The 18937-nt window shown below is 43.8% G+C and overlaps 1 protein-coding gene across 2 annotated transcripts in view; it reads right to left on the reverse strand.

Moving 5' to 3' along the window:
* Window positions 1–1356: 1356 nt before the first annotated feature.
* LOC124010079 (protein phosphatase 1L) overlaps window positions 1357–18937 on the reverse strand; it is a 33168-nt gene continuing 15587 nt past the window's right edge. The window contains exons 1-4 of one of the 2 annotated variants that reach the window (XM_046322420.1): window positions 8300–8462; window positions 7827–8001; window positions 6201–6362; window positions 1357–3058 (exon numbers count right to left, since the gene is read on the reverse strand). In XM_046322420.1, coding sequence (XP_046178376.1) covers window positions 2706–3058; window positions 6201–6362; window positions 7827–7863 — 552 coding nt within the window. In that variant the 5' untranslated portion in view covers window positions 7864–8001; window positions 8300–8462 and the 3' untranslated portion in view covers window positions 1357–2705. Of the gene's footprint in view, window positions 3059–6200; window positions 6363–7826; window positions 8002–8299; window positions 8463–18937 lie in introns of those variants that run through there. The other variant, XM_046322419.1, reaches the window with a different exon arrangement.

Below are 18937 nucleotides of genomic sequence, written 5' to 3' on the forward strand. Positions count from 1 at the left end.
CCTCGAGTGCCCCCTTCCCAAAATTTTTTTGGGGCTGCCTCTCGTACCTGTCGCACTGCCGTGCTGGCTCCTCATATTGCCGCCGCTCAGCTCTCGCTGCCTCCAGCTCTGCTTTGGGGCGGCGATTTTCCCCAGCCTGTGCCCAGGGTCCCTCTCTGTTCAGTATCTCTCCCATGTCCAGGAGTCCTGTGATGCTGGCCTCTGTTGTTGATGCTGCTGCTGCTGTCGTCGCTGTCCTTTACCACGCCGCTTGGTCCGATTTGGGTGGGTGATTCTGTAATGAATTTCCTCCTCTTCTTCCGAAGAGGAGAGGCGAAACGGATCAGAGGACCAATACGCGGCGTGGTAAGTGTCCATGGTTCTTTTTAATACGTTAAGGTACACATGAACAACTGACTACAAAAAACAATAAATGTGAAACCTCAAAACAGTCCTATCTGGTGCAATCACAGAGACAGAAACAATCACCCGCCAACACACAGTGAAACCCAGGCTACCTAAGTATGATTCTCAATCAGAGACAACTAATGACACCTGCCTCTGATTGAGAACCATACTAGGCTGAAACATAGAAATACCCAAAACATAGAAAAACAAACATAGACTGCCCACCCAACTCACGCCCTGACCATACTAACTAAATACAAAACACAGGAAATAAAGGTCAGAACGTGACATGTAATTGTTTGGCTCAATATTTGCATACATCATTGTGGTTTCTCTCTGGCCCCAGATTGTACTGCACTATTTCTTGGTGGCCATACTTGGTTATTAGGCTACAGAAAGGTCACATACACAGTGGCGGACTTTACCATTAGGCAGAACAGGCAATTGCCTCAGGCCTCACATCATCATAATTAAAGCGGGGCATAATTAAAACAAATTATACTAGTAATAATAATAAAACAATTTTTAAAAAATTGTGCCAAAAAAGTTGGTGAGTTCACTGTTCGGATGCTGGAAATATTTTGGATGAATGTGTGATGGTAACCAACTTTTTGAAGTGATTTTTTTGGTTGTGTTCATGGTACATAAAAAACCCATTGAAAATGTTGGTGCACTCGCTTGTGGGCCTCAGACTGGACCCTGCCTGGGGCCTCCAAATCACTAAGTCCGACCCTGCACATACACATTGATATGTATGAATAGGCAACAGAGGTCAGCCAAATCTGTGACTCGAGATTTCATTTACTTATTATTTTTGCTCTATTATACAATTAAAATAGGCCTCCATTTTGATTGGACCCAATATACATATTTTATAAGTAATTGACCGTGTTATATCTGAGAAGGCAGTTGCAGCTAACTCTCTGCACGTTCTCTTTCAAATTGGCAAAAGTAAGGACAACAAAAACATTTCACAAGGTAGCATTGAATTTTAATACTGACAGACTGTATTCAGCAAAGTCATACATTTTGTGTTTGGCAGAGTATACGAGTGACTTGTTGGTGAGCTGTCTCCAAGCGACGCTTGTTGTTACATCGTCGACTTATGCGTGTGTAAAGGTCAACAATAAACAGCTGTATATGTTTTGTTTTGGCAATAATATTAAAACGGAATCAACAAATAAGGCAAATAAGGTACATTGTTAAATTATAAAAGGTTTGCCACAATTTCAAGCATAAAATGTACCTATGAAATACAGTAGTAATTTTAGTATTCAATACAGTAGTACAGTAGTAAAACTAACACAAGGGTGGCCAACTGTTCCTGGATAACCCGTGTGTGTAGTCTTTATTACTTAAAACTCTTTGAATCAGGTGTGCTGGGCTGGAATGAAACCCTGCACACACTGCTGCTACTTCCAGAGCAAAGTTGGCCATCCTTGGTCTCTAACATGATCCTGGCCTTATTGACACATCAGTATTCACTCCAATCATATTGCATATTACTGGCAATTAGCCTTGCTGTCTCAGCTGTGTAGCCTTTGAATCAGTCGATTCCGACGGACGCACCAACACCTGTGTGCTAACTTTCACAGATCTTTCCCAAACATGGATAGGCTAAACAAATATCCTATACAGGTCCAGTACCATAATAGAGTAACTATACATCAGCCTGGTTAAGACTGTGTTAACAAAAAAAAGGCAATGGCTGGAGCTAAGTCAGGGTTTGATCCTGTATACGACCAAGGAACTTACAGCATTTTTATGGGCTGATTTAAGGGCTTATCATTCCACAACAATAAAAGTCCCAAAAGTTACATTTTTTTTCTTTTTTTCTTCTCTTCAGGACAGTGTCAGTCCTTTGACAGTAGAACACACTGCTGTTGTTTGTTGGTAGAGAACAGTAGATCACAGTATGCAGTGCTGGTTGAGTCAGAGAGTCATCTTCTCATTGATGCAGAAGGGGTGATCTCCAGTTGTGTGTCAGTAAAGGTTGAATGTATGAGATTAGTGTTCATGCTGAATGCCAACGTGTGAGACGGAGGTGTGTGTGTCAGGACGATCTAGCACTCCAGCTTCAGAGTAAAATCCATATATCAAACAAAAATGTGTATCTTTCCAAAAGTTATGGTCAGAAATGAAAACAAATAGTTTTGGGTGTAGGGGTACGTGCGTGTCAAAGAGAATGCCAGGTATCCGGGTTGCGACAGTTCCCAATCCTCCCCAGGTTGATAACTTGCTACACTATCAACAAGGGAGAAGAGACAATCTAACAATAATGATGACCCTATCATGACATTGTGACCTCATCACCACCTCTACTCCCCAGCCCTGCTCCCCACAGGACCACTCTTGAACTTGACCACCATGACAGTGATGTTGTCTGGGCAGCCGCGGTAAAAGGACTGCAGCACAATGCTCTTGGCACCGTAGTGTGGCTCGTCCAGGCGCTCGCGCACAAAGCGCACCGCCTCCTCGTTGCTGAAGGCGTCCCACAGGCCGTCCGACGCTAGGATCATGAACTCGGGCTGCAGCTTGTCCAGGTCAAAGGTCAACACGTCAGGATCGGGGATGACCACGTTGAGGTTCTTCAGGGGGTAGTCGCCCAGCGATCGAGACATGGCCAGGATGCCCTGGACTCGCCATGAACCGTTGAAGCTTATGAAGCCCCCTGGTGGTGAAGGAATGGAAGGGCGAATGCAATTGAATTAAACTACCTGTAACTTTATTATTCCACACTGGGACATTGGTCATTCATTGTGTACACAGAAAACAACACAGAAAAAAGTGCAGACTGAGCAGAGAAATGTCTGTATCCTAGTCAAAGTACACAATATCTATATATCTATAAATATTATATTTACCATATCCAGTGGCGTAAAGTACTTAAGTAAAAATACTTGAAAGTACTACTTAAGTAGTTTTTCTGGGTATCTGTACTTTACTTTACAGATTTGTAAAAACTTTTACTTCACTACATTCCTAAAATGATGTATTTTTTACTCCATACATTTTCACCGGCAAACCAAAGTACACGTTACATTTTGAATGCTGAGCAGAAAAGGAAAATTGTGAAATTCCCACACTTATCAAGAGAACACATGGTCATCCCTACTGCCTATGTTCTGGCGGAATCACTAAAAACAAATGCATAGTTTGTAAATGATGTCTGAGTGTTGGAGTGTGCCCCTGGCTATCCATACATTTTAAAAACAAGAAAATGCTACTGCCTGCTTTGGTTAATATAAGGAATTTGAAATGATTTATAATTTTACTTTGATACTTAGGTATATTTTAGGAATTCAATCCACTTGTGAAACTTACGTATATTTAAAACCAAATACTTTTAGACTTTTACTCAAGTAGTATTTTACTGAGTAACTTTCACTTTTACTTGAGTAATTTTCTATTACACTTTTACTCAAGTATGACAATTGGGTACTTTTTCCACCACTGACAAAATCCAGCACAGGATATATTAGTGCTTCCTATCATTTGTCAGAGCTAATAACCCTCGCAAGGCTGCCGGCCCAGACGGCATCTCTAGCCATGTCCTCATGCGCAGAACAGCTGGCTGGTGTGTTTACGGACATATTCAATCTATCCCTATCCCAGTCTGCTGTCCCCACTTGCTTCAAGATGTCCACCATTGTTCCTGTACCAAAGAAGGCAAAGATAACTGAACTAAATCACTATCTCCCTGTAGCACTCACTTCTGTCATCATGAAGTGCTTTGAGAGGCTAGTCAAGGATCAGATCACCTCCACCTTACCTGACACCCTAGACCCACTTCGATTTGCTTACCGCCCAAATAGATCCACCGACGATGCAATCACCATCGCACTGCACAATGCCCTATCCCATCTGGACAAGAGGAATACCTATGTAAGAATGCTGTTCATTGACTATAGCTCAGCATTCAACACCATAGTACCCTCCAAGCTCATCATTAAGCTGGGCTTCCTGACGGGCCGCCCCCAGGTGTTGAAGGTAGAAACAACACCTCCACTTTGCCGATCCTCAACACAGGGGCCCCACAAGGGTGCGTGCTCAGCCCCCTCCTGTACTCCCTGTTCACCCATGACTGCATGGCCACATATGCCTCCAACTCAATCATCAAGTTTGCAGAAGACACAACAGTAGTAGACCTGATTAGCAACAATGACGAGACAGCGTACAGGGAGGAGGTGAGAGCCCTGGGAGAGTGGTGCCAGGAAAATAACCTCTCACTCAACGTCAACAAAACGAAGGAGCTGATCGTGGACTTCAGAAAACAGCTGAGGGAGCACCCCCCCATCCAGATTGACGGGACCGCAGTGATGGTGGAAAGCTTCAAGCTCCTTGGCGTACAAATCACTGACGATCTGAAATGGTCCACCCACACAGACAGTGTGGTGAAGAAGGTGCAACAGCGCCTCATCAACCTCAGGAGGCTGAATAAATTTTAGGGGCTTGGCCTCTAAAACCCCCGCAAACTTTTACGGATGCAAAATTGAGAGCATCCTGTTCGGGCTGTATCACCACTTGGTACAGCAACTGCACTGCCTGCAACCACAGGGCTCTCCAGAGGTTGGTGCGGTCTGCCCAACGCATCACAGAGGGTAAACTATCTACTCTCCAGGACACCTACAGCACCCGATGTCACGGGGAGGCCAAAAAGATCATCAAGGACATCAACAACCCGAGCCACGGCCTGTTCACCCCACTATCATCCAAAATGTGAGGTCTGTACCTGTGCATCAAAGCTGGGACCGAGAGACTGAAAAACTGCTTCTATCTCAAGGCCATCAGACAGTTAAATAACCATCACTTGCCGGCTTCTACCTGGTTACGTAACACTGCACCTTAGAGGCTGCTGCCCTATGTACATAGAAATGGTCACTTTAATAATGTTTACATACTGCTTTAGTTTTCTCATATGTATATACTGTTTTCTATTCTACTGCATTTTAGTCAATGCCACTGCGACATTGCTCGATCTAATATTTGTATTTCTTAATTCCATTATTTTACTTTTAAATTTGTGTGTATTGTTGTGAATTGTTAGATACTGCTGCACTGTTGGAGCTAGGAACACAAGCATTTTGCTACACCCACAATAACATCTAAATATGTGTATGTGACCAACAAAATTTGAATGGATTTGATAAGACATCACTGTTTGCATTTCCAAAGAGGGCCAACAGGTGGCGACTCAAGGCTGCAATTCTTAGTCTCTCCATTTGACACTGATTCATTCTAGTGATTCATCCTAGCGTGCCATTGTGATCTGCTGAAATGTGGGAAACATTTTATGAGGATAATTATACACTGCCTGCCACAGCCAAGGAAATGTATGTGTGTTTTGTTTCTGTGACAGTTTGTTTCCTGGACAGTTTGAAGGCCCAATGCAGCAGATTTTTATTGTCAATATTCTTGGTAAAAATTAAGTACATTCCATTGAAATGGTCAAAAAGAAAGAAAAATAGCTTTTTAGCAAAACACTATTTCTGAAACAAGAATTTTGCTAGGACTGTCTGGGAGTGGTCTGATTTGGGAGGGGAAAAGTAGATGTTATTGGCAGAGAGGTTTGGAAACACAGAACAAAACATAATTTTGACAGCACGGGACCTTGAAGCCTGGTGCTGGACTGAGAAGCATTTTCAATTGAGATTTTTTTCATTCAAAATGCTTTTTTAGTTCCGTTCTAAAACAGCCCTGTGAAATTTAGCGTGACTTAACTCTGTAGTATTTACAGTTTAGCTTGGTTTGACACAAACGTCTCCACAACGTCCCCATAACGTTGTGGTCCTTTTGATCCATGCATCACTCACCTGCCCTCTTGATCCTCTTGCGCTCTTTGAGCTGGTAGGGCTTGTGGTCATGTGACAGGGCCACTGCATTCCCATCCTTGTCACACAGCACGCCCCGCGAGTCCCCAACGTTGGCCACTGTTAGCTCCCGGTCTGATAGCAGGGCCACCAGACATGTAGTGCCTAAGAGAGAGAGAGAAATTGTTTTTTTTATTTTTTAAAGGGACAAAACCATAGCTAGATCTACACAACCGATGGCCTGGGACGTGGATCTATTTTGATATTAGACTACTGTGAAGTAATGAAAACATTTGACGAACTTTGATTTTTAAAAATGTGATGTCCCTTTAAGTTTACTAGAAAACATTTTTCACCTGTGTTTCTCATTCTCAGAATACAATATGTGTATCCTAGTCTACTAATCAAGCGCAATACTAAACGCCAGAGTGTATTTACACTGAGTGTACAAAACATTAAGAACACCTGCTCTTTCCATGACACAGACTGACCAGGTGAAAGCTCTGATCCCTTATTGATGTCACTTGTTAAATCCACTTCAAATCAGTGTAGATGAAGGGGAGTAGACAGGTTAAAAAGGGATTTTTAAGCTTTGAGACAATTAAGACATGGATTGTGTCTGTGCGCCATTCAGAGGGTGAATGGGCAAGACAGTAGGTGCCAGGCGCACCGCTTTGAGTGTGTCAAGAACTGCAACGCTGCTGGGTTTTTCAGTTTCCCGTGTGTATCAAGAATGGGCCACCACCCAAAAGGACATCCAGCCAACTTGACAAGACTGTGGGAAGCATTGGAGTCAACATGGGCCAGCATCCCTGTGGAATGCTTTCGATACCTTTTAGAGTCCATGCCCTGATGAATTGAGGCTGTTCTGAGGGCAAAGGAGGGGTGCAACTCAATATTAGGAAAGTGTTCCCAATGTTTTATACACTCAGTGTATATCATAACAATGAAAGCATCAGAGTAACAGGAGTGAATGCTATTCCTGGCCCTAATAACTTATCTGACAAAGGTTTATCTTTTCATTCTGCCCATGTCCTCCACTTCCATTGGAATTGATTTATAAGGTACTGTTTCCAGTACAGGCATCTAATCCATTTCTCAGGGCTGACAATAAATCTCCCTGGGCAACAAAGGGATGCGACACTGACTTTATGTCTTGACCTTCAAAAGGTCTTCTACGTGGAGACATTTCACCGTCGCCATAACAAATAATACTACATTTGAGGTATACGGCTTTTCTTCTTCATAGACAAAATCTGTAAAACATCTAAAAAAGTGCTTTACATTTATAAAAAGTGTTCCGTGTCTTTCTGTTTTCTCTACGCAGAACGTCATTAGGATGTTTTACAGAGAGGGTCAACTCTGACCAGTCTTAACCTGGGTTACGTTCAATAGGTGGAAAACAGAGTGAAACAGGGAGGCACTACCTTAACTTGTCCAATAAGAACACATATTTTCGTTTCCTACTGAAGACCTACTGTCTTAACCCCTCCCCCATTGTTGCCACCTTTTTAATGTGTAACACCTGGGCTCGTATTCACAAAACGTCTCAGAGTAGGAGTGCTGATCTAGGATCAGGTTCCCCCTGTACATGCAATCTTATTAATTATTGGCAAAACGGTCCCTCACCTGCTTCGTCATGATTGGCGGAGAGCTTGTCCACCATGTCTCGGTCCACAGCCAGGATGCGCTGCTCCAGGATGCTGTGGTAGGTGAGAACGCCCTCCCTCTTCTCCCTGTCATAGGACAGCAGCTGCTGCCTCAGAGACTCTGGCAAGTGGGCCTTCACAAAGTCAGCTGCAGCCTGAGACAGAGAAGGGAGGATAGAAAAATAATTTCCCTTATTTGGTTGAATTTCAGTTATTTGACTGGTCGACATTCCAACGATTTGTTGATACAACACCGTGCCGTTACATGTACAGAATGTTAGCTTTTTTTCTTATAGCCAAATTCATCCAAACTCAACTCTATGTTTGAAAGACGTACATGATTATTATCTATACTCAGCAGTGTTCTGAGTAAATTAATGGTAGCCTTGAGATAGTGTCTATGTGCCCATCTTTTACAAGAGCACAGACAGGAGATTTTATTTTATACTTAACCTTTATTTAACTAGGCAAGTCAACGGCGGCCAAACCCTAATCCGTACATCGCTGGGACAATTGTGCGCCTCCCTATGGGACTCTCAATCACGGCCGGTTGTGATACAGCCTGGAATCGAACCAGGGTCTGTAGTGACACATCTAGCACCAAGATGCAGACCGCTGCACCACTCGGGAGGTAGCTGCCAAGGTAAACAAAGTATCAGATGTTTAGTTTCAAAATGTCCATTTATATCATGGTTCAATTTAAATTGATAGTCAAAACAAGTTCTTCAAATTGAAATACATTAAAATGGACTTTACCCCAAAATATAAGTTGAAAATACTTTTTATACACACCAAAGGCACGACATGACACTTAAAGATACCCATGCTTTCTAGGAGCTACCAGAAATATTCATAAAGACTAGAGGGAGCCTATTCATTATTTACAGTAAGACCCAGTAAGAGCATATCTAAACAAAAAGCTATACATAGCACAGGACCATATAAGTTATATTTGACCAAGCACATGTTATATATACAGTGTAAAAATGTATGTATATGGCAGTATGTCTACACATAATTAATGTGTTTACATAAAGCACTGAGTGAATGGAGGCTATTTGTAAGATATTTTAATATGCACGCCCAAACGCACACTTGGTTGAGTTGCTAATTTCAATGAATCATGCCTGGCTGTTCAGGAATTAATTGTGTAAGGGATAATCAACGAGAGGCTATGCGTTCTATGGAAAATAATGAACGACGTGGAAGGTCTGTTCCACGACGTGCTAGCAGAGTGGAACTGACTTTCCACGGAGTTGCATTGTTTTCCAGAGAACGCATAGAGCGCGGAGTTCATTATCATTTTCCAGAGAACGCATGGGACCTTGGCTATAATGTAACACATTTGCCGGTAGAAATGTGTTCAACATCCACTGAGGTAGCTATCAAGTTTACTAGTTAGCTACAGTAGTTGCCGTGGTAGCCAAACAACCAGACTTGCTAGTTTAGCTAACCAAAACATCAGTCCTTGCTTGTCATTATGAAAATCGAATTCAACAATGGCAATAATGTTTTAAATTCGACTTTTCAAAAGCAGCTCAAGGGCCTCCCGGGTGGCGCAGTGGTTAAGGGCGCTGTGGCGGGCTGCAGTGCGGCTGGTTGAGTATCGGAGGACACATGACTTTCGACCTTCGTCTCTCCCGAGCCCGTAGCGATGAGACAAGATAGTAGCTACTAACAATTGGATACCATGAAATTGGGGAGGAAAATGTGGTAAAAAACCCCCAGCTCAAACATTTACATTACATTTACATTTAAGTCATTTAGCAGACGCTCTTATCCAGAGCGACTTACAAATTGGTGCATTCACCTTATGACATCCAGTGGAACAGCCACTTTACAATAGTGCATCTACATATTTTAAGGGGAGGGGGGTGAGAAGGATTACTTTATCCTATCCTAGGTATTCCTTAAAGAGGTGGGGTTTCAGGTGTCTCCGGAAGGTGGTGATTGACTCCGCTGTCCTGGCGTCGTGAGGGAGTTTGTTCCACCATTGGGGAGCCAGAGCAGCGAACAGTTTTGACTGGGCTGAGCGGGAACTGTACTTCCTCAGTGGTAGGGAGGCGAGCAGGCCAGAGGTGGATGAACGCAGTGCCCTTATTTGGGTGTAGGGCCTGATCAGAGCCTGGAGGTACTGAGGTGCCGTTCCCCTCACAGCTCCGTAGGCAAGCACCATGGTCTTGTAGCGGATGCGAGCTTCAACTGGAAGCCAGTGGAGAGAGCGGAGGAGCGGGGTGACGTGAGAGAACTTGGGAAGGTTGAACACTAGACGGGCTGCGGCGTTCTGGATGAGTTGAAGGGGTTTAATGGCACAGGCAGGGAGCCCAGCCAACAGCGAGTTGCAGTAATCCAGACGGGAGATGACAAGTGCCTGGATTAGGACCTGCGCCGCTTCCTGTGTGAGGCAGGGTCGTACTCTGCGGATGTTGTAGAGCATGAACCTACAGGAACGGGCCACCGCCTTGATGTTAGTTGAGAACGACAGGGTGTTGTCCAGGATCACGCCAAGGTTCTTAGCGCTCTGGGAGGAGGACACAATGGAGTTGTCAACCGTGATGGCGAGATCATGGAACGGGCAGTCCTTCCCCGGGAGGAAGAGCAGCTCCGTCTTGCCGAAGTTCAGCTTGAGATGGTGATCCGTCAAACATAGAAGGTTTAAGAAGGAACTATAGCCATTGAATTCTACCATGCAAATATACTGTGCATTATAGGTAAATAATGCATGCTCTAGAATGCTTGTCAACCCAATTGGAAACAAGTAATCAACAATGCCATGGTATTTGTTAAGCAATAAGGCCCGAGGAGGTGTGGTATATGGCCAATATACCACAGCTAAGGGCTGTTTTTATGCACAACGCATCGCTGAGTGCCTTGACACAGCCCTTAGCTGTGGTATATTGCCGATATATCACCCCCCAAAAATGTATAATAATATGTAAATATCACAAACCCCTGAGGGTTTGAACTGCACTGTTGGTTAATGGCTTGTAAGTAAGCATTTCAATGTAAGGTCTACACTTGTATTCGGAGCATGTGACAAATAAAGTTTGATTTGCCTTATTGAACGGGTTATAAACTGGTTACCAACGTATTTAAAGCAGTAAAAAGAAATGTTTTGTCATACCCCTGGTATACGGTCTGATATACAATGGCTGTCAGCCAATCAGCATTCAGGGTTCGAACCTCCCAGTTTATAATAGTTAATAATGACTAATCAAGTACCATGGGAAGAGCTCTACAGTGTGCATGAAGGTTAACATTGGTTTCCAGTGATGATGTTAAAAAGACTCTGTATATTGCGATGAATGTGTATTAGGTAAGAAATGAAGGACGGTTCAACAGGTGTTCTGTGCTTAATTATTCAACAACCTCTCTTCATCGCCATTCCTCCCTCCTTCCTGCTCTCTTTTTCAAGCCCTTTCCTTATTTCCCCTGCCCCCTACTTTCTCCACAGATCACGTTCACTGAACACTAATTCAGCAGCTAGACGTTAAAAATATTTCAGTAGAGAACCGTTCAAAACTCTCTCAAACTTGAGGCTCCAACGCTCATGTCGTTTGCATATTCGTTACACTTTGCAATCAACAGTTGTTGTGTTTTCATCAGTCCTGTAATCAAGGCATCCAATTAACTGAGGCAGATGAGATATTAACGAACAAACTCATTTCACCCATAGTGATAATTGTAGGAGCAGATTCAATTGAGAGAGAAAGGGAGAGGGGGGGTGATGATGAAGTGAAATGGTATAAATAGATGATCAAAACAACCAACTCTTCATTAGTCTCGCTCTAAGTGTACACAGGGAGCATTGAATAGTGAACAGTGAATGTAGTTACCCATCCAAGAGCCCAAATGACTGAGCCATGTAAAAGTCAATGCAGTCTTCATGGCTGTAGACTCAATTTAATTTGGTAGAAAACCTTTCAGAGAGAAGTTCCCACAAAAACTCAACTGTCAGTTTGAATCAAAATAGAATATTAACTTGTAATGGCCTTGTTGGTTAAGAGTGTCCGGCCTGAGATTGGAAGGTTGAGAGTTCGAGCTCCGGCTGTGTCATTCTAAAGACAAAAAATGGGAGTCAAATGAGTCTCTGCTTGGCACTCAGCATTGAGGAGAGAGATTGGAGGTAAGGTCCTGTGATAGACTAGCATCCTGTCCAGGGGGGTGAACATGTACATCAAGTTGTCTCACATTAGAGAAACCGGAGATAGGCTCCTGGTACTTTACTGACCTTTTACCTTTTTGGTCATAATAAGGACTGCTAAAAGATTGAAAAAAGAAAGAGTTGAAAATATGCAACATATTTGCAGTTTAAGGACACACTGCTCAGTTAGGAACAGGCTATGTTCTATACACAGATATTTGTTTTGGAGACATTTCTCTCCATTTGATATTGGGGGACAAGCAAACATTTATATTTACCAACTTGCAGAAAATTATTTGGAGAAAAGCCCTTGAACACAAACACCTCCTGCAACTGGAAGGCGGAGGAGTGGAAGATTTTTCTTCATTCCGGAGACTTGGGTAACTTATGGTTCGTACTGAAAAGGTGAACATTTAGCCTTCTGAGTCTGTTGGGTTTGGTGCATGCAAACATACATATGCTTTCTCAAACTAACACACCTCCTCTGTTACTCTCACCATATGCTTGCCAAAAGAGCTCAGCTCCGGATAACTTAATTCAACACACGGCCCCTTCTGACAAAAAAGTTCCACAACACATTCCTATATGCATGTTCTTATAACTCATTCCCTCAGTGGTCTATAGTCTACTGCGTGTGCTTCTCTTGGACGTGTCTCTGGCACTAGTCAGGATGTTGTGCAACCTTCTCTTAATTGAAGATGGTGCCCGGAAGAAATGGCAGCCATGTTACGGGTGACTAACCAATTGTACTATTATGTGGGTTTTTTTTGCGTTATTTGTAACTTATTTTGTACATAATGTTTCTGCCACCATATCTTATGGCAAAACAAACTTCTGGATATCAGGACAATGATCATTCACCTCGGATTAGACAAATCTTTTTTCGTCACCAAGCAGGATGTACTTCAGACACCTGACAAGGCCAAAATCCCTGCCATTGGCAGGAGAAAGAGACGCCTGTATAGAGGACACGGCACTGGGTGCCTCGTAAGGATCCGCCGACGGCGAGTGGGAAATCTGCCCTTACCATCAATATTACTTGCCAACGTACAATCATTGGACAATACATTAGACGAGGTACGATCACGAATATCCTACCAACGGGACATCAAAAACTGTAACATCTTATGTTTCACCGAATCGTGGCTGAATTACGACATGGAAAACATTCCGCTAGCGGGATATAAGCTGCACCGGCTAGCAAGAACAGCACACTCCGGTAAGATGGGGGGGTGGTCTGTGTATATTTCTAAACAACAGCCTCCTGTCACAAATTCTAAGGAAGTCTCTAGATTTTTCTCGCCTGAAGTAGAGTAGCTGATAATAAGCTGTAGACCACACTATTTCCCAAGAGAGTTTTCATCAATTTTTTTCCGAGGCTGTTTATTTACCAGCACAGACGGACGCTGGCACTAAGACCACACTGAGTCAGCTGTATAAGGAAATATGCAAACAGGAACCACTCACCCAGAGGTGACGCTCCTAGTGGCCGGGGACGTTAATGCAGGGAAACTTAAATCAGTTTTACCTCATTTCTATCAGCATGTTAAATGCACAACCAGAGGGAGAAGAAAATAGAGATCACCTTCACTCCACACACAGAGATGCATAGAAAGCTCTCCCTTGCCCTCCATTTGGCAAATCTGACCATAATTATATCCCCTTGATTTCTGCTTTCAAGCAAAAATGAAAGCAGGAAGCACCAGTGACTCGGTCTATAAAAAAGTGGTCAGATGAAGCAGATGCTAAACTACAGGACTGTTTTGCTAGCACAGACTGGAATATGTTCCAGGATTCTTTCGATGGCATTGAGGAGTACAGTGAGGGGGAAAAGTATTTGATCCCCTGCTGATTTTGTACATTTGCCCACTGACAAAGAAATGATCAGTCTATAATTTTAATGGCAGGTTTATTTCAACAGTAAATGACAGAATAACAAAACAAAAATCCAGAAAAGCGCATGTCAAACATGTTCTAAATTGATTTGCATTTTAATGAGGGAAATAAGTATTTGACCCCCTCTCAATCAGAAAGATTTCTGGCTCTCAGGTGTCATTTATACAGGTAATGAGCTGAGATTAGGAGCACACTCTTAAAGGGAACTCTCAGCTTGTTACCTGTATAAAAGACACCTGTCCACAGAAGCAATCAATCAATCAGATTCCAAACTCTTCACCATGGCCAAGACCAAAGATATACCACATCAGTCACTGGCTTTATCAATAAGTGCATCAAGGACGTCGTCCCCACGCGCGTCGGATGTGGCAGGGCCTGCAAACTATTACAGACTACAACGGGAAGCACAGCTGCAAGCTGCCCAGTGACACAAGCCTACCAGACGAGCTAAATCACTTCTATGCTCGCTTCGAGGCAAGCAACACTGAGGCATGCATGAGAGCATCAGCTGTTCCGGATGACTGTGTGATCACGCTCCCCATAGCCGACGTGAGTAAGATCTTTAAACAGGTCTGTAATACCAACATTTGAGTCTGTAATACCAACATGTTTCAAGCAGACCACCATAGTCCCTGTTCCCAATAGCACTAAGGTAACCTGCCTAAATGACTACAGACCCGTAGTACTCACGTCCATATCCATGAAGTCCTCTGAAAGGCTTGTAATGGCTCAGATTAACACCATTATCCCAGAAACCCTAGACCCACTCCAATTTGCATACCGCCTAAACAGGTCCACAGATGATGCAATCTCTATTGCACTTCACACTGCCCTTTCCCACCTGGACAAAAGGAACACCTACGTGGGAATGCTATTCATTGATTACAGCTCAGCGTTCAACACCATAGTGCTCTCAAAGCTCATCACTAAGCTAAGGATCCTGGGACTAAACAACTCCCTCTGCAACTGAATCCTGGACTTCCTGACGGACCTCCCCCAGGTGGTGAGGGTAGGTAGCAACACATTTTCCACGCTTATCCTCAACACTGGAGCCCCTCAGGGGTGCGTGCTCAGTCCCCTCCTGTACTCCCTGTTCACCGACAACTGCATGGCCAGGCACGACTCCAACACCATCATTAAGTTTGCAGACGACACAATAGTGGTATGCCTGATCACTGACAGCGACGAGACAGCCTATAGGGAGGTCGTCAGAGACCTGGCTGGGTGGTGCCAGAATAACAGCCTATCCCTCAACGTAATCAAGACAAAGGAGATGATTGTGGTCTACAGGAAAAGGAGGCCCGAGCACGCCCCCATTCTCATTTACGTGGCTGTCGTGGAGCTGGTTGAGAGCTTCAAGTTCCTTGGTGTCCCCATCACCAACAAACTAGAATGGTCCAAACACACCAAGACAGTCGTCAAGAGGTTCTCAAGTCCTCAAAAGGTTCTACAGCTGCAACAATGAGAGCATCCTGGCTGGTTACATCACTGCCTGGTACGGCAACTGCTCAACCTCCGACCACAAGGCACCACAGAGGGTAGTGCATACGGCCCAGTACATCACTGGGGCTAAACTGCCTGCCATCCAGGACCTCTACACCAGGTGGTGTCAGAGGACAGCCCTAAAAATGGTCAAAGACCCCAACCACCCCAGTCATAGACTGTTCTCTCTGCTACCGCATGGCAAGCGGTACCGGAGCACCAAGTCTAGGGCCAAAAGGCTTCTCAACAGCTTTTACCCCCAAGCCATAAGACTCCTGAGCAGGTAATCAAATGGCTACCCGGACAATTTGCAACTCCTTGGTCCTGCTGTTGACAGCCAGGTTTATTGCCTACGTGGCCAGCCTGTGAACAGTGTACCTACTGTAAAGGGGACCTGCCTCATGTAGACATTGACAACTCTCTCCTGTGGTAATCTGGGCTCAACTCCTTGGTCCTGCTGCAGGACCACTCTGCCCAGCTGCTGACAGCCAGGTTTATTGCCTATGTGGCCAGCCTGGGCACAGTGTACCTAAGCATTGGGTCAACAGAGCCACCTTCCACTCTCAGATGCTGGTGCACCAAGCTCCAACCTCTAAAATGGTGAAAGAGCTACGGTTTGGTTTGTTCGCTTCATGTCACAAGAGTATCTGAAGAAAGAGGCAGGTGAATGTTTGGTACGGGAGTTGGCCAGGTCCTTTTTGTGACAGAGAGACAGGCGAGACACAGAGTTCCATTCCAAATGAAAAAGATGGATGGGAGCTACCAAGAGACTTCTGCCAACAGATTGTGGTGGAAATTCAACACAAGGGACACTTGAAGCCGATCTTAAAATGAATCACTTTTTATTATCAGCAAGCTGGAGAGGTTACAACAAACTCTGCACACCCTGCAGGTCTATCAGAAGCTCTGTTGGGGCGGTCCCAGCTGCTGTCTTATATACAGCTATACACAGACAAGTTATATTTGCATGATTTAGCATAACTAATTCATCACTACCGGTGGCTCGCACATGTGACTGGCCAATACCTAACGAGGCTCTCTCTCCCTCCAAGTTGAGACCTTGAAACTGTGACACCTCGGTTGTTCCCATAGCAATATTCTTGTCGACTGCCAAGCTGAGAATCAGTGATAGTGAGGATTCCTCCATAAGCGATCAGTCAGTCACCTGCACGAACCCATCTAATGAGTGATTATGAAGTAGCATTGATTTGATACATAAAACAGAACATTTCCCTCACATGATCAAGGAGGCCTAAATCACGTTCACCAACGACCAGCAGGTCACAGGCATGGAGGGTCATTTCACAGCCATCCAGGGGAACCTGGCGCCTTTAAGGTTAAAGCGTGGTGTCTTTCCATGTTTCCACCTAACTGTCTCTAGTAAGCCAAACCAGGCAGGGAAGTTGGAGTCGGTACATTGACACACTGATGCAAATAAATGAACATGGTGCGTATACAATGAACCACGTCTGCTTTTGAAAGCATCAGAGGTGCATTGCGATCTTCGGTTCATTATTTATTTATTTTATATTGGGACGGATTTAACATTTGCAGTTCTGGAATTTGTTATGATTTAAGTTTGTGCGCGCGCGTGTGTGTGTGTGTGTGTGTGTGTGTGGACTCTGATTTGTGTGTTTCTGGCAAAAATCCCACTGAGAACAAGGTTAAAGTAACCCAGCCTGCAGAGTAATAGCTAATGCATGTCACTCTGTCACCATGACCACAGAAAACACACAAACACAGCAGGAGTGGTAATTGGCCCACAGAGGGATGGGGGACCAGACAGGAATAGGCAGAAAGGTCCAGATAGATATGTAAACAGCCCGCCCAATCAGACTCCCTCCAGCCTTCACTACACAACATCAACAACAACAACAACAACTCTATTCAAAGCCTTAAGGCCAAGGAGGTCCCTTATATTAACAGGATCTTGCCAACCTATTTAGATAAGGAATAGCATGACTGACATAGTACTACTAATGGTTGAAAGTTGATGTAGGTTGAACTGGCTTTCGTTTTCAGTGTACATATAAGACTGGTAATACAACACACACACAAAAAAAACCTTTTTAATCCGTACATTTTTTTAATCATTAGAAAGAGCTAATAACATAGAGAACACAGTAAAATCTGCCTGAATGTGATGCCAACAGTTTGTGGACTAAATGATTAGGCTATAGGAGATGAGCATTACCATAAGATAAAAAGTAGAGAGGATTAACTACATGAATCTCAAAATGGCAGAGTTGAATACCTATCTTAGTTAGTGTAGTCAGCTTAGCTAGTGTAGTCAGCTTAGCTATCACCATTGAGACCGTCTCTGTGCCTCGACCTGGGTTGGGCAAAACTAAACATGGCGGTGTTCGCCTTAGCAATCTCACTAGGATAAAGACCTCCTCCATTCCTGTCATTACTGAAAGAGATCATGATACCTCACATCTCAAAATAGGGCTACTTAATGTTAGATCCCTTACTTCAAAGGCAATTATAGTCAATGAACTAATCACTGATCATAATCTTGATGTGATTGGCCTGACTGAAACATGGCTTAAGCCTGATGAATTTACTGTGTTAAATGAGGCCTCACCTCCTGGCTACACTAGTGACCATATCCCCCGTGCATCCCGCAAAGGCGGAGGTGTTGCTAACATTTACGATAGCAAATTTCAATTTACAAAAAAAAAATGACGTTTTCGTCTTTTGAGCTTCTAGTCATGAAATCTATGCAGCCTACTCAATCACTTTTTATAGCTACTGTTTACAGGCCTCCTGGGCCATATACAGCGTTCCTCACTGAGTTCCCTGAATTCCTATCAGACCTTGTAGTCATTGCAGATAATATTCTAATCTTTGGTGACTTTAATATTCACATGGAAAAGTCCACAGACCCACTCCAAAAGGCTTTTGGAGCCATCATCGACTCAGTGGGTTTTGTCCAACATGTCTCTGGACCCACTCACTCTCACAGTCATACGCTGGACCTAGTTTTGTCCCATGGAATAAATGTTGTGGATCTTAATGTTTTTCCTCATAATCCTGGACTATCAGACCACCATTTTATTACGTTTGCAATTGCAACAAATAATCTGCTCAGACCCCAACCAAGGAACATCAAAAGTCGTGCTATAAATTCACAGACAACACAAAGATTCCTTGATGCCCTTCCAGACTCCCTCTGCCTACCCAAGGACGCCAGAGGACAAAAATCCGTTAACCACCTAACTGAGGATCTCAATTTAACCTTGCGCAATACCCTAGATGCAGTTGCACCCCTAAAAACTAAAAAAATTCTCATAAGAAACTAGCTCCATGGTACACAGAAAATACCCGAGCTCTGAAGCAAGCTTCCAGAAAATTGGAACGGAAATGGCGCCACACCAAACTGGAAGTCTTCCGACTAGCTTGGAAGGATGGTACCGTGCAGTACCGAAGAGCCCTTACTGCTGCTCGATCGTCCTATTTTTCTAACTTAATTGAGGAAAATAAGAACAATCCGAAATTCCTTTTTGATACTGTGGCAAAGCTAACTAAAAAGCAGCATTCCCCAAGAGAGGATGACTTGCACTTTA

The sequence above is a fragment of the Oncorhynchus gorbuscha genome, linkage group LG22, assembly GCF_021184085.1.
Source record: "Oncorhynchus gorbuscha isolate QuinsamMale2020 ecotype Even-year linkage group LG22, OgorEven_v1.0, whole genome shotgun sequence".
Classification (NCBI taxonomy): domain Eukaryota; kingdom Metazoa; phylum Chordata; class Actinopteri; order Salmoniformes; family Salmonidae; genus Oncorhynchus; species Oncorhynchus gorbuscha.